A 22,449-nucleotide genomic window follows, 5' to 3' on the forward strand; every position below is an offset into this window, starting at 1 on the left:
AATACATTCTCCAAGCACTTTATCCAAGTGGGTATTGTCATCTAAATCGCAGTTTAAGTCAGCAGATAGTACATACGTTTGCTGACAGTTGTGTGGTCAGGTTAGACACCTTCTCCTGCGATGATTCCAGCTCTCTCCTCAGCTTGCGGATTTGCTGTGATGAGAAATAGGAATATTGCATTAAAAAATAAAATAACCAAGGTTATTAAATTGACAGTAGTTGACATTACACATGTGACTAGAGTGGATGGTGTTCATGAAATGACGACTTCAGACTTATTCTCCCACAGACAATGGTGATGAGAGTGGTAGATGAAGGAGAATGACGAGACAGGGAAGAAGGAAAGCAGGAGGGAACACACTTACCTCTCCCTGAATCCTTTCCTCAGCCTTTGAATGCAGAAGGAATAAAAGTCAAGATGTTAGATAAGACAGAGGGAAAGAGGAGAGGAGAGGAGACATCGTAGAGAATATATAGGAAGAAAGTCTTGTCTCTAGTGTGTATTCAAGTGTGAAACGAGTGACAATCATAACGTGCATCAAAACACATTCACAAAAACATACACAGAAATATAACCCAGACCACACCACATACTAAACTGTAGCTACCTGGTTTTGCATGCTGCCCACACTCACCGAAGAGTAGCTTGAGGAGGCATTGGATGCCAGGGAGAGTACAGACCCATGAACTGTAAAGAGAGAATTCAGATCAACAATATAAACCAATAAGAAGTCGATTTAGAAACAGAGACAGAACATTTCTTAAAAATAATTCAGTGGGCTCACCCTCGTCTGTCTCCTTGTCCCTGAAGGATCCAGAACGGACCATGCCCATGCTGCGGGGGCGTTCAGCCAAAGACATTGTGCTGCCCAGCGGAGATGCTCCATACAACTCCATAGAGGCATCATGTGTGGGGATGCTGTTGGATCGAGTCATCCTTGGAGGTCCGCTGACTGGACTGGGTACTAGTACAAAGAGTTAAGAAAGATAATAATGGTGTACATCAAATTCCACAAATGTATAATTATTATAACACTATTCTCCTGTGTATTCGTTTGAGTGTGTGTACATGTGTGTATATATGCAGTATATACTCACCCATGCTTGTCTTAGGTGTACGAGGCAGGGAGGTGGGTGAAGACAACAGTGGAAGAGTAAGTGAGTCGGTCATACTGAGAATGGAATGAGAGTGTCTCCTCTCTCCTTTCTCCTTCCCTTCATCCTCAAGCTGGGAGGCACCATTGAAACTAAACAGAACAATTTAAACAAAGTCAGCAATGCTAATGAATGCTGTTACACATTAATCGTCGTCAGTTGCAGACGTCTGTGCACGTCATCCTAAAAGCTACTGAAACACATGCAGGAAACACGATGCAGTAGAGCCTTGATATGAAACACCTACACCTTTGTATGACAATGTATTGTATGTGTCCTGTGTTATTCTGTCTTACATAATACGTATGAAGATGTGTAAAGTCATTAAAATGTTGCCAGTAAGACACAATAAGATACAATTTTGAGGTATTAAGTTTTAGTTTAAGTCTAATAGCCTGCAGGATTAACACAATTTGTCAGTCCGAGCAGATCTCATCAGTGGGATCTGTGTGTGTGTGCAATTAAAAAACTGTGCCCAAACTGCCACTGACAATCTGGTATATCAGAGTGTGTATTTAAGTGTGCTGCGTTGTGTGTGTCCACTTACCTTAAACCTTTCTTTGGCAGCGTGTTTCTGTCTCTCTGAGAACTGTAGAGATTAAACAATGCCATTATTTAACCACTGCAGTAAGAAGCAATTAAACTCTCAAGAACAGGCAGCAGGCACAAAGAAGCACAGTGAGACTGGCAGACAGCTGATGTCAGCCATTAATTATGACTTCAGTCAATGATAATAGCTCTGTAGTAATAATAGCTTAGCAACCCCTCAGTGTGTGTGTGTGTGTGCGTGTGTGTGTGTGGATGGGTGTACAGCACTGCATTTTTTTGTCGAAAACAATATGCAAGAAATTTACTTTAAATATATTTCTATAATAACAATTGATATAGCATGATAATTAGCATTATCAACACTAATTAGCATCTGCTTTAACATGTTTTGTCTCTGGTTTTCCGTTTGAATTGCAAATCAAATGCATCCAATTTCCGTCGCATCCAGAAAGATTTTTTCTTTCTCTAAGATAGTCTCTTATTTTTTTCTGATACGCTTTGCATCTGTGTTTTCTTTCTTACTTTCTTTTTTTCAGAAATTGCTATTATCTTTTTATTTGCATTGCTCTTTAAATGCAAATAAAATGCCTCCACTGTCAAAAAAACGGCTCTATTAACTTTCCCAGCATGAGCAGCATTGGGTCACTAAATGCCAAGTAATTCACCTTCAACTGCTCACTCAGTAAGGGCACAATGAATGATTTCAGCACAAACAAAGTGAATAAGACATCAAAGTGTCTTGAAGAGAACCCCTAACCTCACTAAAGCTTGAATTATTTTGATGTAGTTCTTCTGCTGACCAGTAGGTGGTGCTATATGACAGCAGTGGTGAAACACGTGGGACAAACTGTTTGCATCTAAGCCAGTGTCTGGGTTTAAAATCCATGCACAGTTAAACACATTCTGTCAGAAAAATTGAACCCACCTGTCTGTGAGAGTCAGTGAGACTTTACTTCCAGAACCCCAGGTGGCAGGAGAGCCTCTGTCTTCCTGTCTCACTTTCTCTCTGGACTCTATGTTGGCGTAGGTTCTTACGGCACTCTCCCTCTCCCTGTTCTTCTCTCTCTCCTGGGGCTCTGGGGCCAGACTCATCTGGAGCTGTAGTGACTCCATGCTGCGATGCATCCCAGAGAGACGAGGGTAGAGCAAGGGAGAGGTGCTCCCACCATTGGCCTCAACACAGAGGGACGAGGCCTGCCTAGGCCCCAACCCGATTCCAGAGCTTGAGAAGCAGGCTGACGAGTTCACATTGAGTAGAGGAGCAGGGCTGGGGGTCAGGCAGGGGCTGGTGGAGATGCCTGCTGAACCAGCCATGTCCTGAAGCTTGGAGTAAGGAGGGATCTTCGGAGGCAGGGAGTCCTGTACCCCTACCTCCAGGCTGTTGGAGTTCAGCTTGTCAAGCTGGGCCATGGATGGAGGCTTTGCCAGGCTGCGAACCCCAGATAATCTAAAGTAAACATAGATGAAAATGTTGAAGCAAGTAGATAGTCATACTTTCATTTGATCTTGAAAACGTGTGCATGTGTAACGTGTGTGCTTTAGTACCTGTGTGTGCTGGGTGACGTTAAATCCATACCCTTGCCACTGCTGGGAGGTCTTAGGCCCTGTAGCTTGCCTCCATTCTCTGCTGGGGTCTGGGCAGGGCTGCCCTTAAGAGACCCTCCTCCACACTCTGAGTCAGATACTACAGCTTTAGCTTTGGCTCTCTCTTTCTCTTTCTCTCTGTCTGTTTGATTGACAGGACTGGGACTTGGGATCCCACGGCCCCCTGCCTTACTCAACCCTGTTCCAGAGCTAAACCCTGAAGTGGGCTCTTTGAGCCTCAAGCCCTGCGGTGCTGTGGTGGAGGGTTTAATCAGTCCAGAGCCTGTGTCCATGGTAGTGCTTACTGGGCGAGCTGAGCTCGGCCGGGTTAGAGTCAGGGTGCTCGTCTTGGCGGGACGAGGCAGAGAGCGGTACTGCAGAGACGTCCTGGCATTTGGAGACAGAAAACCACTTTGGTCACTGCTTGAAACATCTAGACTTGTCTTGCGCCCCCCTCCACCGCCACCTGCTCCTGGTTTCACAGGGATACCTGAAGTTTTGGGAATCTTTCCCACAGTGGCAGAGCCGCAGGGTATTGCACTGCCACTTGTACTCATCACAGTGGGTGTACTGACATTGTTTGTCCCACTATTGGCAACTGTGTTTGGCTTCTTGAAGCCAAAGTTTCCTCCACCGCCAGTTGAAGGCCTGACCAGGCCAGATGGAGGTTTACGCTGTTCACCACCACTGGAACCATTTCGGTGGTCTTTACCAGCATCAGAAGATGAGCGCTGAAGCCCCGAAGTTTTCACTGCTAACCGAGATTTATCCATGGGCTTCCCATCGGACTTTCCTGTACCTGGACAGGAGGAGGATAAAATAAAGAAATTACTGATGAGTAGCTTGAGTATAGTCGTACTCTCCCATGTCTACCATGTCTCTCATGGTGAGAGAGGCTAACTCATATTAGAACATGATATCTTATCTTACACCTACAAGTTCTGACTGTCTGCTGATAAAAACTAATCCCTGTCTGAGCAGACAGACCAGACCAGAGTCACAGCCATCTACACGCTCTCACACACCGTTATCGTCGAGTTACTCACACACTGTTATCATGGAGTTACTCCTCTTTTCCATCCTCATGAACTAGTCTGTGTGTCACAAATGCGAAGTGCTGGGATTAACTCGTGTACCACAATATTGGAAAACTTGTGTTCACATTTTGTGAAGCGTTTCTGTGGGCACAAAACTGCACGACACACTACCATAACCGAATTTCTCCAACTTTGAAGGTTCTTTGGGGAACAAGGGCAGAGTCGGGGGAAAACGTTGTGGAATGTTTTTTTGGCCCCATCTGTTCATTTCCAAATAGGCAAATTAATTGGATGTGTTTGGAAGTTATTATGAGAAAAACAGTCTATTAGACACATGTGCACTGCATGAACCACCCACACAAGTGCGAGTCCACACTACCCACGCTCTAATTTGTATCTAATGGGAGTTGTTATGCGAGGTTAATATACCAGACATTAACAGAGTCAAAGAACTGCTGTTGAATGAGACCCACCGGCATGCTGCCGTGGGACATCTGGAGTCACTTAAGGGTATTTATAAATCCGCAAAAGACACACACATGGCGGTAGACGTATACAGTATACCACACACACACACCCTCAGTTCTCAGTTATCAGGTCTTATAGGAATGTGACACTCACAACACATTATGCTAGCAAGTGTGAAAATTGCATTTACATGTCAAGCTGCAGAAACACAATGACAGAAACCAGGCATATGTGTTAATTTGACGTAAATGAATCCTGATTTACTGATACAGGCTGTGGAGACAGTGGAGCTCACAGCCTGACACAGTGGCGTGTGTCGAGGACACTGTGAATCACTACATGTTACAGAGCAAGAAGTCTGCATCTGTCAGGAGATATGAATGCACAGGCAGACAGAAATATCACGTTCACAATCACTTTCTTAGGATCTAAAAGAAAATGGCTAATTTATATTCTGGGTCTTCTTCTATTTAAGGCCACAGTGGGAGACGTGAAAGTTTATTTATACTGTACAGACACATATAGAAACACTCACAGTCATATGTCTGGTTATAATTCCCAGGGAGACAAACCACCTCATTCCCAGACTCAGTGATTCTGCTGACTTGTCTCCCATCACCCATCACACCATTAACATATGTGTGCTTATATCTGGGGTTGTTAAGGTTGAGTATCAGACATCATTGGTGTAGACTGACATGCACTACACGCTGTATAACTACAATGTGACGAATAAGAACTCTAATATCTAGTAAAAAAAAAAATATTAGTAAAGTAAATCTTTTGTCTCATAAGCAAAATAATTTGAGTGTTATAATTGAGTAGGAAGCCTCATAAAGGCATGTTCACAGACTCCCACACCATCCTGACAAATGCCTGTCCATCATTCGGTTAGATTCATGAGCTCTTCTTCACTGACAAGCCATAGCGAACCTTCACTGTCTGATCCTCAGTGGCACACTGAGTAGACTTGATAGCAGGTTCGTACTGTTGACATCAATAACAATAACAGCCTGGCACACAGATCACAGGCTGGTTCAACACACTTGTTTGGCATAGCTGTCATTTCAGCAGCTGGCAATGCAAACACGGGACAGTCCCTCAGAAAGAGAACTGTTCACACAGACACTGTCTATCTAGACTGGCACACAGCAGCACAACTTGTATCCTGTTGTTCTGATTGTCTATATATGTGTATGTGTGCGTATCTGTGTGTGTGTGTGTGTGTGTGTGTGTGCTTGCGTAAACAGAACACAGATGGTGCGCTTAAAGGCAGCTGCACAATCCCCACTATTGTGTGTGAGTGAGTGTGCGAGCGCATGTTAAGTGTAACGAGTGACACTTTTTAATACTGGCACAGTCTCAGATGTGACTGCACTCACACACTCGCCATTCAAAACACACACACACACACACACACACACACACACGGTCTCTGGGCCAGTTGTTTTTGGTAAAAGGCTTTAACTTTATTGCTTTAAATTCTCCCTGTTCACCAACAAAAAAATAAATAAATAAAGGTTGGATAGAAATGGATGGCCCAATAGGAAAAACACTGTTGGTCAGTGTGTGTGTATGTGTGTGGTTGGCTGGCAGGAAGGGAGTGGGCGGTGATGGGCGTTTGATACATGGCACCACTTTCTAAGGGCCCAGAGGGTGGGCTGCAGCTGTGGATGAATGTGTGGGACAAAGACAGAGAGTGTGTCTGTGACTGTGTGTGGGGGTGTGAGACTGCCAGAAAGAAGGGAATTTTATAAGACTGTCAGTCTGCTCAGGTTATGAAACCATTTCAAGTGTGGCAACATATAAATATATATATATATGTATATATAATATAATAATATAATATCTGTGTGAGTGTGTGTTTCTCCACTTACCTGCCACTCTCAACCCGCTTTGAGAAGTGTGTGTGATTGGGGATGTCACTCCCACAGGTGGGTTTCTTCCTTTCTTCAACACATTTCCTTGACCCAGGGTCTGTGGTTTCTTCAGTTCGCCCTTTCCTCCTTGCAATCCATCCCCCGGTGGCCGTGTCTTTTTCCATTTATGGGCCGATTCAGACTTGAGACTTCCTGTATCGTAGACGCTGCTGCCCTGGCTCTTGCGACTAGGTTTGGTATCATCACTGTCCCAGGACAGGCCACTCTCCACCAGTGATCTTTTCTCTGCATCTGTTCGCATCTAGATGAAGACAGACTCATCTCAATAAAACATATAGGTGAATGTGTTACCTTACCTAGATAACTTGGAGCCAATAATTATTTTGTATGTCATAGGTTGGTTGTCTGTTTGTAGGTATGATTTTCCTTGCCAATCTAAATCCTATGCATCCTACCTAATGTATTTTGACCATCTTAAAAGGAGACTTAACAAGACAAACCAACAAAAGCACCTCCTGCACCGACAGTCCTACTGAGGTTTTTGTCTATATGAACCTATTTAAAATGATTATATACTGTACAATACCCTAGCAAATACAGTATAATACAGGTAAGCAATAATAAAACATAAATTAAAAAATACATTCAAATTAAAAAAATAACTTAAACCAAGTTTAAGAACTGTAGCAAATCCACTGAACCCCCTAAACTCCACTATAACGCTAACTACTCATTGCATCACTCATATTTGCTTTAAAAACTCTTTCACTCATGTCCTATCTCATCCGTCTAAATCCTATCTCATGACAACATCTGTGTAAATGCATGAGTGTTAGTGGGAGACTTCACACAGGCAGATTGTTCTCGACCTCTGTGGGGGACTGACGGTTGCACAATGTATTACAAGGTGTGTGAAAGTGAAACTGGTGGGTGTGCATGTGCATGTCTGCCAGTTCAGGACATTGGACCCATAAGAGAACTCATATGCTGAATTCCTTTTTTATTAAAACCAATAGACCCCATGGGCAGGTTCACATCACATCTGCGTGTCAGTGTGTGTGTGGGGGGGTCCTGTCTGACCAGGTCTTGTTGATAAAACACTGTCATTTCCTAACACACTATTGAAACAGACGGGGTTGAGATCAACATCTGGCCAGATAGCTGCGACAAAACAGTGTTAACAAGACAAACATGTAGACAGATAAGCTGACAGACAGACACACACACACACACACACACACACACACACAAAGGTATCGTTGAAACACAGTTTATTAACTGGAATATTTGGTCCACCCCCATGTGGGAGAGAAGAAATCTAGGTTTTTGTACCACCTACATACTCGGCTTTTTTTCTATGAGTGTCTTTCTCTCCTTTTTTTTTTATCACTCTTCAGTCCTCCATGTTCATATCCTTGTTAAGAATATTATACAATATATAGGAGAGATGAGGAATGGGTGTTAAGCCAGAGTGGCCTTTGGAGGAAATTAAAATCAACAGGAGCAAAAAGAAGACAAAGAAATGCCTTCAGGACACAAAGAAAAACCGATAAAGAAAAACATCAGCTGAGAACGGCGAGAGATCAAGGAGCCATGTGTATTAGACAATGTGGGGTGCATAACGATGTGATGGTTGGTTGCCATGGTAATTATGCCATAGGGGGTAATGGTTGCTATGACTCCTGCAACTAGGCGTGGAGGGAGGCGCCCCAGTTCTTCCGGTTCACTGGCCTGGATGTAGAGTGCAGATGGCACTGTGCGTACGTGTGTGTGTGCGCAGATGGCCATGTTTTAGACCTGTCCTCCAGTATAGGGGAGCAGACAAAGACCAGCACTCTCAGCATCCCTGCGCTTGCGTTGCTATAGTTACGCTGATTTCCCCTCTTTCTCTGACCCTCCCTCTCTCTTAGTGTCTCTCTCCCTCTTAAATCCCACTGTATCTGTCACATAAACCACACTGCAGAGGTGTGACCTAAATTACACACACACACACACACACACACACACACACACAGTCTGCAAAGCATACAGCTATATAGATGGATTTAAAAAAATCTCCAAGTACCGCTGTAGACAGGATTTTAGAAATCCTGTGGTCAGGTAAATCCCCACGGCATTTTTTTAAATCATCAGTGCACATTAATATATTTTAAGAACAAAGATGACGGTTGTTTAAAACTACAGTCAATTAGGTTAATTATACAACTCTACTGGGCCAAAACCACAAGATAACTAGATCAGCTGAATCAGGTGGGTGAAACCCTGGCTAGAAAAAGTACTGCAGACTTAGTCAGAGCAGAAAATGGTAAAAAAAAAGTCCCAACCCTTCAAAGTGAAGGACACTTTTAAGAATTATTATCATCTTATTATTTCTATTATCATAAAAAACATAGAGAGAGCCTTGTGGAGCAAGGCAGCTGTCCAGCATGCAGCGTGTGTGTGTAGGCAACCATTGATCGCTGCAGATGTGATAAATATTACGGGTGTGTGTGGAATACTGAAAAAGACTTCATCTCTAATGCCTCAGTGTCCTGCTGCCTGTGTGTGTTTATTGCCTGTACACTGACAGTGTGACTGAGTGTATGACACATCATTCAGCACCTCATCAATACTTCACTGGATTAACAGCTTAATCAATACTACTATAACCATCACACCAATCTCTCTGTGTCAGACAGCTGTGTGTGTGTGTGTGTGTGTGTGTGTACGTGGTGCAAATGCTCACGTGTGCCTTGCTTACCACTATGGTGGAGCTTCTGCGGGAGCCGATGGGAGTGGTAGGAAGAGAGTTGAGTGTGGGACTCGTGTTGAACTCTTCAGAGCTCAGGTTGTCTGAGCCATCACTCAGACCGCTGCTGATGGAACTGCTCTCATCCCAACTAAAAGAAACAGACAAAAAAAGATGTGTCACATAATGAGGTACTGATTCCCAACCAGGTACTTGTACTGAGAGAGTACTTCTGCAGCTACGGGTGTGCATGCAGAAATATTGGGGAATAATAATGAAGTGTCATTAAAACAACTATTGGCACTGCAAGGCTTACAGTAGGTTATTCCAGACACACAATAGAGGTGTGTTGCTATTTTTAGTGCACATAGCCAGTGGTTAGCAGTCTCCTTCAAACGGTCAACCTGAGTTTAGGTCCCCGTGCAACTGAGCATCTATCTTTATGAAAGTGTCCTTGATCAAGATACTAAGCCTCTTCTAAATCCAGGTTTGCACAGAGGCCAATTCTGCTCTTTAAGATCTAAAAGGATTAATCAAATGTTACATGGCACCACCTGTTTCCATATTAAACAATCTGTGTCAGCTAACTGGATACCTCAAGTTCTCACAGCGTGATTTGCGGAAACTCTGTTACATCAGCGGTTGGCTCCCTTGACTCGATGTCTTCCAGTTTGTTTTTGATTAAATATTCATAAACACAAACCTCCATTTGAACGCTGCCTGCTCTATATACCTACCTTTCACACTGCAAGCACTTGGCAAATTGAAATTTGGAGCACCCTTGTCATCATCTCAACCCACACACACAAAAATAGCACAGAAGAATATATACACCGACGAATGCGCCCACGAGTATGTGCAGGAGGCATGCATCTGCTTAGCTGATTGTCTCTTCTCTATGAGGAACTGTATTAAAGAGCCTGACATCCCTGACAACGGTTTCACGGTGCTTCTGCAGCAGTATATCAAAAAAAGAAATATTACGCAGAGACATCGCAGAGAATCATTTCATACTTTAACATACAGTGTACATGTAACAGCTGTGATACATAATGGTTTATTTGTTTTATTGTCAGTATACTTTACAGTTCAAATCAGAAAACTGCATCTACAGTGATGTCACAACCTCAAGAAATAGCTGCAACAAGTCTATCATGTGGCTCAATGAGTTGAATGAGAAAGGGGCAGCATGGGGGAGAAGAGGCACCTCTGTATATACAGTACATTAAGTAGGTCATATTTAGGAAGTTAGGGGGTGGGTGTCACTTTTATTAGGGGCAATAGGTCAGCCTGAAGTCGGACTATACTGGTGAGTAAGTTAATGAGGTCATGTAAAATGGAGTACAGTAAAGGATGAAGGGAGAGAAAGTGGGGTGGGCTTCCAGTTGGGTGGCTGTATGGGTCACACTGTACCCTGAGGGACTTGACGGCAGGATCAGAGGAAAGGGGCAAAAGCAAAGCCCTCCCTGTCTAGCCTATGGATATCTGAGACACAAAAGGGCGGATGACATTTTCTGTCATGCTGCCTTGTCTTGTCTAGTAAAAGGCCAGAGATCAAGGCTGAACAATGAACATCCCTCAGGAGAAAAAGAGCAATTAAAATTTTGATTTCATGTTTCTATCATGTCTGATAATACAGAAAGCTAAAACTACTAACACTAACTACTAACTAACAAAAAAACTAACTCAGTGTTTCCACCAGAAATGTAGAATACAAAATCCTGTTTTTAGAGATTTAACAGCTTTTAACAACTTTCTAGGAAGGATGTTCTCCATTAAAGCTGACCTTGGGTTCCTATTTACACAGATTTCTATTTCCCATCTAGTACAAAAATGCACAACGGAAACTAATAAACTTTGCGAGAGGTGATTTACTTGCAGCAAATGTGTCTGCTTGAGCCGTTATTTTTGTTTGGAGATAAGCCTCCTTGTGAGAGATACAGCTGTGGTTCAACGTCAGCGCCTCTCTGAAGCAATGCCTGTCTCTTCATATCCTGTTAGAGCTATCTGTGTATCCACCAGGAGTTTTGTAAATGATAACACCCTCTCTGATGAATAATTCAAATGTATTAGGACACAGTACAAACACAGTCCCTGCTGGCTTTGGCTGTCACTCACCAAGCGAATGAGGAGAGACAGGGTCAGGGGTCAAACATGGAAAGCAGCAGCCAAATGGATGAATAAAATGTATAAGAATGAACCCTGTAGTATATGTGAAAAGGAAAATCAAGTGAAACTCTTTACTGTGTTTCTTTTATTCTTCTGAAAAGCTTCATGTAATAAAAATCCAAATCTATCAGGCCAAGCAGAGACATTTCATTAAAGGTTGCTTACATGAGACCAAAAGACGCCTCAGAGACTCAGAAACTTAAGGAAAGAGCCAAGAAGAACATAAGTTAGTGTTACAACTTTTATGTGTGTGTGTGAATCTCAGTCTTGGCAGTAAGTTAGACTGCCTTCAGCTTTGATCGCCAAAATTATCTTCAATCAGACTTCAATGAAGCGCCATTCTTAGTACTGTGAGTAGGAAATCCCAGAGACCTTCGACTTAGACTTTAATCCAAAAGATATCTGGTGAAGGATTTAGGCTTCATGCAAGTACATTTTGTCTGTCCAAGTCAAAAGGTGTTAGGCTGAAAAAGGATGTTCTGATATCCTCACTCCGTGTCCTCACATCCACATGTCATGCAGCTCTTCATCGCTTTCTACAGTTCTTCATCAGCTCCACGGTGTGAGATAAAAGACTCCTGGGCTTGAAAAGGAGGTGATGAAACATGAGGATACTCAACAGAACAAGGGTGAAGTGGTGTGTAGGGAGAAAAGAAAGACCCCAAATGACAAGCATGAATGAGAGAGAGTGCTATAATGGAAAGAGAAGTGCTGCAGATGACACAGAGAAACCCCTCAACCTCTCGGGACGTGTTGCGCTCTCTCTCTCTCTCTCTCTCAAGAGGACTGTCTCTCATGTCTCATTCTAAACTTCCACCAACTTGCCTCCGCTCTCTCTCAAGCTGCTCCATCCTTCCTTCCTTCAACAGCAGCTGCTGAAATCTCTCCTCGCTTCGCCTCATCTTTTTAATTCTTTGGCAGCAGCTGCAGAGACTGAAGGATAATATTAGCAGCCAATTCATCTACCCCCTTACGAGATTAGCTAATGTCTCGCAGCAAGCACCACACTAGTAATGTCACTTCCCTGTCACCTTTATGTGCGTTTAAATTAGATACATCTACTTATCAAATGCAATAACAGTAGTCATGTCATATGCACCAATATAACATCCTGAACAAGCTGAATATCTTGGCAACATCATGCTAAATGTAATGGAGGAAATTACATTTATAGTTATGGTTATAGAATTACATGCATGTATGATTTCAATAAAATAAAGGATGCAAACAATGGTTGTGATCTGCGTGACCTGCTCGTGTATGTTGAATTTCATGGCCTTATTGTGACTTTAGATCTGCTCTTGAGATAGGGAAGGAAAGCAGTGCTGAAAAATGATACCCTATTGCTATAATTTCATGAGCAAAATGAAGATCAACGGTGATTCAATTTAGGCTGCAATAAATGTCAATTAGGCTGAGTTGTGCTTGATTAAATTCATTCTTCACCTCCACCTGGCCAGTGTTTTTTTTTTGTTTTTTTTCCCAGGCCACCATGTGCAAAATGCATCCAGCTGAGCAGAGCGTATGCCACATGGACACGTAGTCTGTCACGCCGAGCCAGCTGCACACAAGTGGTTTCCTACTCTGTCTTCGCAAGGCATTATAACTGCACCATGAAAAAAAAAAAAAAAAAAAGCCACAGCGAGACACTGTCCAGAGTAAACTTTTCGACGTCTGAATGTTTCAAGCAAGTTGCAGAATATTTGAAATGGCTGGAATTTCCCTTTCCCCTTCATTTAAGCCATGGTGGTCAATATTAACAGCATCCTCCTTTCACAGAGACATGATTTCTTTGTTCCTCATAATCTGCAGAGTGGACCAGCACACCCACACAAACACTGAGCCTCACACTATCAAGAGAATAGCTGAATAGCTGCTGCTGAGCTAAATAGACAGCTTTTATTAACAGGCTTCTGGGCTTCTCTACTGTTCAAACGATGGAGCTAATTGCTCTGATACAAACATGAATGGCTTTTTTTTTTTTTTTTTTTTTTTTGCTGCTCATTATGAGAGCAGTACTCTTCTCTCCTTGTGTCCCCTCCTCTCCTCATTCTGAACTCTCTGAGGTTGAGGGAGAAAGAAACAAAGGGAGAAATACAATGGATCCAGAAAGAGGAATAAGTCACTGCAGAGACAAAGCAGCTTTGCCTGTGGTTTGTGGGATCAGTGCTTGCTGGGGGAGCAGATTTAACAGTATTGGCTGATAAGCTGCTGCATTTAAACAAATGTTTATTAAAATTGCACGAGGGCCATTTGGAGGAATGTGACACTGAAGGACTGAAGACTTACAGGACTGACAGGATTAATAAAAACAATTAAGTAATTAGCTCACCAATAGTCAATGCATATTATAGATAATGTTGGTGCACTTATGCAAAGCTAAACAACAGATCAATAGTAAGAGGGGAAAAATGTCATTATCAATCTTGTTATCTAATTATAAATCAATTTGCAACAAAAACAGATTATTCTACTGGACCAGCAATTATAAAAAAGGTTTAGTGGAGTCACCTTTAGCATGGAACAGCATTAATGCTAACTAGTCAATAAGAAGCTGATGGGGAAATTACTCTTAAACCTGTTGGACTGTATTTATGTAAAGACAGTTGGTGTATACTGTATCAACCGTTTTTATTTTCAGGTGTGAAAACTCAAACATTGAAGATATGAATAAAAACAAGTGGATGCAGGAACACTTCATTATCCAAGGACAGAAAAGGTCAATATTGTGTGAATGATGTAGTAAAAATGTGGTAATAATATAACTGAGTAATTTCACTCTTTCCTCCTTCATGGGGTTAAACATATCATATGCAGGGTGATATTTGGACACTGTCTCCCTCAATTGTGTAAATGCATGGAAAGTGTTTCTGCAGTGCTACAGTGGACAGGAACTTTCCATTCCTAATAAAATCCACAGTGTCACATGGCAAAACCCAAAATGGCTAAATCAGATGGGCTCCTGGTTGTAGTGATGCCTTTTCAGGCAATTGGAAAGTGGGGCAGTGCCAGACTGGCACTGGGCAGCCGGCTCAGAAACCGGAGGGGGCACGCATGAAGAGGCTGCTGAAGTCATTAGATTCCCTAAAGACTAAATGTGACACTGGGTCGAGTGCAAGAGATGACAATGCATTAGCTGTGTTGTGTATCTTGGGTATTTTCAAATAGATCTCAGATCAGCTTGAAGAGGAAGTACATGGTACAGCAGTAGGCCTCTAAGTCATACGTGAGGGACACATCTTTCAATACAAAAAAGGTAATGCAGGAAGCAGACTCACTCCAATTTACACCAGATGTAATAAAGCATAAAGGATGGATGACTATGTTGACAAAGTCAGACAGACAAAATCTTGGGAAAACAGAAAAACTAACAGGAAAATTAGTTGATTTCAACAACTATGACTCGCTGTCTGCATCAACATCCTGGACGGGTTACAACATGGACACATAACACTGGATGTAAACCCACCAGGGATGTCTGTTTTCTCAGATATAAACAAAATGGCACTGGTGTAAACTCACATTCACATGCACTCACAAAACAAAATGACTCATTGCAGGGGAGAGTAGCATGATCGACCACACCCATCGCCAGGGTTTATTCTATCCAATGCAGTCAAGCCTGCACTGAGCACATGGACAATGGTATAAAATGCAGTATATGGTAAAGGATCAGGTGCAAAAAATATTATAATGAAAAATATGACAACTATGTGCATTACCCCCAGTCAGATATGTGTGGCTGTGCATGTACTTGGTAAAAATCGAAAGCGAGGGTGAGACTGGTTAGTGTGCACAGATGGCTAACACTATGAGTCCCTGGACCACTCCAACAGCTTATCACCAGGAAACAAACACACACACTCATACATGCAGATCTGTGCAGCACCTTCATAAATTGTCCCAATACAATTATTATTTTCCAGTCAAAACAGAGTGGAAACAGGAAATTTTGGGATGTAGTTGAAACCATATTCCTGTATAAATGAGCATTTAAAGCGGCCTCTAGGTAACACTGATCGTTTTTATGGTGATGCTTTTCTGCATAGGATTATCTGTGACTGCAGCACCATATAGGGCTACGTGGGATTTGACTCTGCAAGATGAGTCTATATTACATCTTGAAAGCCTCAAACTCTGACACATAAAGCCTCTGCAGACATAACATGGTGTGAATATCCAGCCACTGCAGACGTACTGTATCTATGGCGATCGTGATATGTATTATCTTTATTGTACCAGTATTCTACTTAAGATGCAGACAGATTCATTCAAGAATACTTTTAGCTTCTCATTTTTATAAAATATCAACCATCTGCTGCTGTTCTTGTCAAAGCTGGACATGCTGTGCTGACATTTACATGTAATCTAACTAATAAATTACTGATTCTACCACTTTTTAACAATGCCATGTTGTTGTCTGGGCACTTGGGGTACTTAGCAGAATAATTAGCAACAAGTCTGTCATTAAATCGTGTATTAATTAGCTACCCAATACAGATTCTGTGCTGACTTGTATTGTTAAACACTTGCAGTAAATCATTTACAAGACCCAATTAAAAACTAGATTGCACAGGCAGCCTGCTTTGGGGTACACACTCAACAGAGAAATTAATTTCCTCTTCCATGTTATTTATTATTTCCTCTCTGTACTGTTTCCATGATGTGAAATGGAACAATGTCTGATAGCTGGACAGCAGCACACACAGCAGTATTGGGGCACTACAGGGGATTACAGAACAGGCTGTAGTTAATGAGCTCATAATTAATGCTAATTCCATCTGCCACCAGGATCAGAGGCCAGGTACCTCAGCTTGAGCTGCGTTTGAATGTGAGTCCATGGTAGGAAATAGGAGGTCATGTCCCTGAATGGCCATCACTGAAGAGGAACTATGTTGTGCCTTTGACAGGCCTAACCCTGACAGCAATGGCCTCAGGGATTAGGACACTAATACAGCAGAATCACTTAATTGCTATTGTCCCCTAGAGTGAAGCTTGAATCAGAAGTGTACAGCGTTAAAGATTAGTGGAAATGATGGTTTTGTCACTGAGGGTTGCACAAACACAACCAGGCTGCATATTACTTGCTCCAACACAGGTGCCTGTGCGTGTTTATACTGAATACTGAAACTACATCATTCTTGTCCTCACAAGGACAAGGACATATTTTACATATACTTGGGGCTTAGTGTATGAAAAGTTCAAACACTGAAGAGGAATCTTGATTAGTACATTTTTATCTTTTACCTGCACACGGAAAGGTCTGACACAGACAATTGTGCAGGCTAATTAGAGGAGAAACTGCTTCAATGTCATTCCTGCAGACACCAAATTTATCTCTGAATCTCTCTCCTCCTAAACTCCCGAGGGTGGATGTATGAAGTTTGTTCAGAGTTCAACACACTGCAGATGAGATTTGACTTGGCTCTGAGCTATTCCATCCCCCTTGAAATGAAACAGGACGGCCGAAGCAGAGAAAAGCTCAAACATTCATATAAGGAATTTTGAGTGGTGAAATACTCTTGGAACCAGAAATTGTGTGACTGTTGAACATGCTCACCAGGTCATCCTGATCTTCTCTTACTGTAAGCCCCAAAAAGGAAAAAAAAAAAAAAACTGGGGGCTGGTGGGTGTATAGTGGATTTCTTCAGCACAACCAGACACATATTGTTCTTCTTCTTCGTTTTTTTTTTGTTTTCTTTTCCTATTACTCAGTTCTGGGTTTGAAGGTTACGGGCTTCTAGTCTGATCAAGGTTACCGCAGGGCTTTGAATATATAAATAAACACGTTTTACAAATTTCTCTGGTGTTCTGGAAAAATTGTGTTTGTGAGAAATTTAATGTTCTTCTCAAGTGTTATGCACTTATGTGGAGAGCATGATATAGTAAGATAGAGTGTTCAATTTAATAAAATAATATTTCAACATCTGAGTGTGTGTGGTGACCGGCAGAGCTCTACTATAACCCAATAACCCTTGACCTCCAAGGTCTCTTCTCTCTAAGGCAGCAATAGAGGGACTCTATTGGTGGACAAGGTATAATGGGTTTTTAAAATCGCTTTCACAAGAAGTTCAGTCTGAGGCTCACCGTGGAGGGCTTCCCACAATGCACCCTAGCCCAACTCAAGGGCTGAGAACCAGGGAGGAGCTCACAAGGGGAACCCCAGCATTCAGAGGCCCAGGACAGGGGTTGGATCCTGGGGTAGAATTACCTCTGGCCTCCCTCCAGACATGTCAGCTGACTTAACGGCTGTGTGAATTAACAGGACACAGGGGATGTTTTGGTTTGAAAAAGGGGGACCAGCAAGAGGAAGAAAGAAAAGACAAAGAGGGAGGTACCACTTTTTGAATGAAGCACGCTTCCTCCAGGTTGCTGTTAACTTGAACCAGCTGCGCAAAAGATGGTGCCGCAGACATGTAAAAGAACAAACACATACAAACAAACTGCTTCGCTGACAGCTGCCTTTTAGTGAACAGATTATAGTAAAGTAACAACGCCTGGAGCAACACAAACCAAACAACAGACAGCTGTCTGGAGCACGGAGCTGAGAACAGTAATATCCTGCAAGAGTGCACAGTCACTGGAACACAAAATGACAACACTGACAAAACAATAAACATGATAGAGCAGATCTTTGGGGTTTTGGCAAGTACATCACTAATCAGTGGTAGTTTGGTATTGATTTACAGGAATGAGGACACTGTTAATGTTTACAGTACTATCAAATGCACCAAAATAAGGAAGCATCCCACTACAACAAATAAAATCACACGCACTCACACACAAACAGTACAGAATTACCATCAAGTACCAACTTGCACAAACAAGCAAATAAGATGTCAGTAGGCATCCTCTCCCCAAACAATTAAACCGTAATAACCTATTTTCCTCTGCCTTCACTTGTATGGTCATATCTGTGTTTTCTGACGATAGCTGCTAATCAGCTAATTCCACCACTTCATTATGGGTTCATCTTCCAGATTACTGTAGTACAACAGTTCCCACATTGCTGTGAGATGCTGAATGTGCTGACTGGAGTAGATGTGTGGATTGTGGCCTGATGGTATTTGTGAGCCCAAGCAATATCTCTTAAAGCTACAGTATGTGAACTATGTGAATTATGCTCTAACAATTATCTTAATGTGAAGAGGTGCTCTCTGCTTTTATCAGAGCAGATATTTACTTCTCAATGTTTTAGAGCACGGCTTCTAACAGTCAGGGAAGGCCAGTTTACCCAGTATGCTTTGTAGCATTTTTATTATTGTAACTCCATACGATTAATACCCGAAAGCTGGGGCCGAGTATAGTGAAGAATAGTGCGACAGGGCGTGCCTGGGTCGAGCGAAGTGGATCATTTCAGAGCATCATGTTACTGCTGAAAGTTCGATTTCGTAGCTTGAAGTCGGTTTGGGCATGAGAAAATAGTAGTTATGTTTAGACAGGAAAAAAAAAAAGACACAGTGAAAGTTTGAGAAAGCTGAAAGTTAAGAACTTGCGAATCGAATGTGATGGCACAGCTTTTATTTAAATCAAACCAAGCTACACAAAGGGACTACAGATCTGAGTAGAACACCGCGGAGCACCTGCCAACAGTTGTCCAAACACCACCTGAACAAAAACGAATGAAAGACCCATTGACTGGAGCAGAGATACTCTTTCATTTCTTCTGGCTGTGATAAAGCAGACACCTATTAAAACACACACATTACTGCCCTGCTGTGGGTGGAACACACTGTGCATGTGTGCGTGTGTGTATTTTAGTGTATGTACAAAGGGGGACATGTGGCGTGGGGACCAATAGGCGCACCCTACAGGAGCATGCACCTACCACCTCCTGTCACTCATAACACACAAACACACTTTGGTCGTGCCACTTGAAGTTGGTACAGTGAGTTTAAGAGACGTTCATGGCCCCACGAGCTGCTCAAAACACACACTTCACATTCCACCGAGTATATTCTGGGGTCCCACTCCCTAATCCTCTGACATATGCAGGCACATATACGCATACCAACGTAGGAGTGCACAGACACAGAAATAAAACGACAGATCCAGAGGTTCCATTAACAGAGGAATCCGCAGCCGCACGTTCATCGCTCCAACACAAACTGGAGGAATCGTCTCACTTTCCATTTAACTCAGAGCAGGCATTCAAACTTTCAGTGCTAGACACCATCTGCAGGTAGACACTTAACTTTGCCTCTTGTCCCCAGCGAGCCTGCAAAGGTGCAGCGTTGTCTGGCTCTATGTCCTTCTTTGGCTTTGATGTAACAGAGAAAGTCACTAAACCACGGGAGGCACCACCTCGTGAAAATATGAGCTCTGTTTGTGAACACAGGCTCCTGTGTGTGCGATAAAACAGCGCATGTGCCTTACAGGTTACAAGCATCTGCTGTTTCACTCTCAGGTCTTCTTAATGACCTAGTAGGGAAGACAAGTAAACTTGTTCGCTTAATTAGAAAACATCAAGAGTCGGTGGCTGCATAAAGTGACTGCAGCCACATGTTTTTCTTTATCTACACTGAGCCTGGGACTAAATAATAAAGTAATTAGAGAATAAATCTAGTGAAAATAAAGCTTTTCTTTGTATTTATTAAAGATGTGACATTTGATCTACACAGCAGGGGTTTCAATGTTTCCCCGTATCTGTCTTTAAACCCCCTGAAGCACAGCTGTGTTTAAGAATCGAAGGATTTCAACACCCAATTTGAATTTTCAAATATATCTCCACTTGTGTGGACATGTTTGTGTGCTGAAGACTAGAAATACTTGTTCATGCCTCATGATTCATGTGGGTGTGATAAGGCTGTTGACCCTTCTATCTCACCCCGAGCCTGAGTCAGCGAACTGCGTTTCCACCAACAACTTCACCTGTCTTTGACTCTGAGCCCCTAACTCTCACACACTAAATAACATTTCTTCACGTGATGAAAACAGTGCAGCGAAAGAAGAAAATAAATATTTTATTAACTAAAAATGTCAAAGACAGAATGCACTGGACGGCACCAAGGTGTCAGGTGCCACCTGTCGAACTCAATCAGAACCTGTGTGGTGGAAAAGTGTGGTCAGTGTGCCATTTCACTGCACTAATCACTACAGATGGATATAATTGTGACATTTTAATTAAAACATCACAGATATCCTCTTAAATTAATATTAAACACAGCATATCTAATGATGCACCTGCTTACAGTCATCTGCTAAAGCTTCCAGCCAATCAGCCGTGCCGTTATGCCAGTGACCAACACTTCCCACGCACAACGACATGATACCAGCTATAACATGAGTCTGTTCTGCATCACACTGACTGCATTTTTATTTAATTAAAAGAAACTGAGCTGATTCGGGTGTGACACACGTTGAGTGATGTCACCAGCCTGTAAATGGGCCGTTTGGACGAGGTTGTCTTGTGCATTTAGGGCGGATCTAGATAGGGGTAGATCATGCTGAGAAGGCTTTTTGTATATTCCTCCAATGACACACACACACACACACACACACACACACACACACACACACACACACACACACACACAGGGAAAGAGATTTAGTTGATGTTGGGTTGCTTTCAACATGACTAATAGAGTTGATCAAATCTTTTTGGTGGCTGGAACGGCTTAGCTAATGAAACATGTTTTATGTTTGATTAAACACTTAAGCTGACACCCACACACTGGATTACATATGCAAAGACACACCTCTGGCTTCAATCATACAGTTTGGTGACTGCCTAAAAGTGTGTGTGTGTATGTGTGTGTGTGTGAGTTTGTGCGCGTGCACGCTTGTCAGATTTCACATGTTTGACCATTTATCAGTCTTTTGACAGCCAGTCTGTTTAAGCGCACATGTCCAAGTCAAACACACAGATAAAAACACCATAGTTGGTCTTGTGGGACGCAAAACTGACAGAGAGTTAGATGTTGAAAAGTGTTTCAGCCTGTTGGGTGGGTGTGTGTGTGCCCTGTGTGTGTGTCCAATGCCTTGATATGAGGTCACTCTAATGGGTTTCTATAAAGGGTCTATGGATACTATAGGGGTCAGTCAACCAAAAAGAGCAACCCCCCCCCCCAAAAAAAAAACCCAACATGAATCAATTCCTCTCAAGAGCATCTGTGTCTGTCCTTGTTGTATTAATGCATCTACAAATCAAATCATCTCCAAGATTATGCCCAAGACATGAGGTTCAATATATTTTTACCCATTCTTTTTGTGCTACTGCGTTTCCTCAGCCACCATCAACAGCCTACTCTCATCAATTGGCCTATATTAACCCACACATTAACACATGCTATTGGATCATTCTCACATGGCGAAGGGATGAAGATGATATGGGGGAGGCTTGCTGCTTTTCACCCAATCACAGCAGATATATCGGGAAGAAGGCGTCGTTCAGAATGTAGGTCAGCCGCTCACTACAATGCGGTCCAGTCCACCGGATCAATGAGAACACACCCACGCAGTCACAGACATACATACATACCTGCGTCTGCCCAGGCACCCAACACCAGCAAGCAAGTTGTCAACTTCAAACAATGGATGTGCCAGCAGAGCGTAAAATGCTCAGCACTTAGAGCGCGCAGGCACGACGTGCGCGTACACGTGCTGCATTCAAATCCACTGACTCTTCTCGCAGATAACTGCAGCAACGTTACTTCCTCATGCAAGCTTTTCATATCGGGGCAGGAAAAGCAACCTGGCTTCTAGTTTGCCGTCTCCAATCTATTGCGGTGACTGACAACGATGGATGGTGCTGATTCAACGTATGTCTTTGACGCATTGGGGCATGTGCCCATAGGCTGGAGTGGACTATAGCTCCATCTACATGCTACCCAAAAGCCCCTCTTTACTCGGCGTCTAGACTGAAATACAATATCATGC

The 22,449-nt window shown here is 42.7% G+C and overlaps 1 protein-coding gene across 9 annotated transcripts in view; it reads right to left on the reverse strand.

Moving 5' to 3' along the window:
• LOC113167426 (neuron navigator 1-like) overlaps positions 1–22,449 on the reverse strand; it is a 68,758-nt gene that overhangs the window by 7,882 nt on the left and 38,427 nt on the right. For 8 of the 9 annotated variants that reach the window (XM_026368035.1, XM_026368032.1, XM_026368037.1 and 5 more), the window contains 9 exons: positions 9,415–9,553; positions 6,672–6,975; positions 3,251–4,088; positions 2,631–3,152; positions 1,704–1,745; positions 1,100–1,248; positions 787–966; positions 610–689; positions 77–154 (listed from right to left, as the gene is read on the reverse strand). In XM_026368035.1, the coding sequence (XP_026223820.1) occupies positions 77–154; positions 610–689; positions 787–966; positions 1,100–1,248; positions 1,704–1,745; positions 2,631–3,152; positions 3,251–4,088; positions 6,672–6,975; positions 9,415–9,553 (2,332 nt within the window). The remainder of the gene's footprint in view (positions 1–76; positions 155–609; positions 690–786; positions 967–1,099; positions 1,249–1,703; positions 1,746–2,630; positions 3,153–3,250; positions 4,089–6,671; positions 6,976–9,414; positions 9,554–22,449) is intronic. The other variant, XM_026368033.1, reaches the window with a different exon arrangement.

Source organism: Anabas testudineus, chromosome 7 (assembly GCF_900324465.2).
Source record: "Anabas testudineus chromosome 7, fAnaTes1.2, whole genome shotgun sequence".
NCBI classification, from domain to species: Eukaryota; Metazoa; Chordata; class Actinopteri; order Anabantiformes; family Anabantidae; genus Anabas; species Anabas testudineus.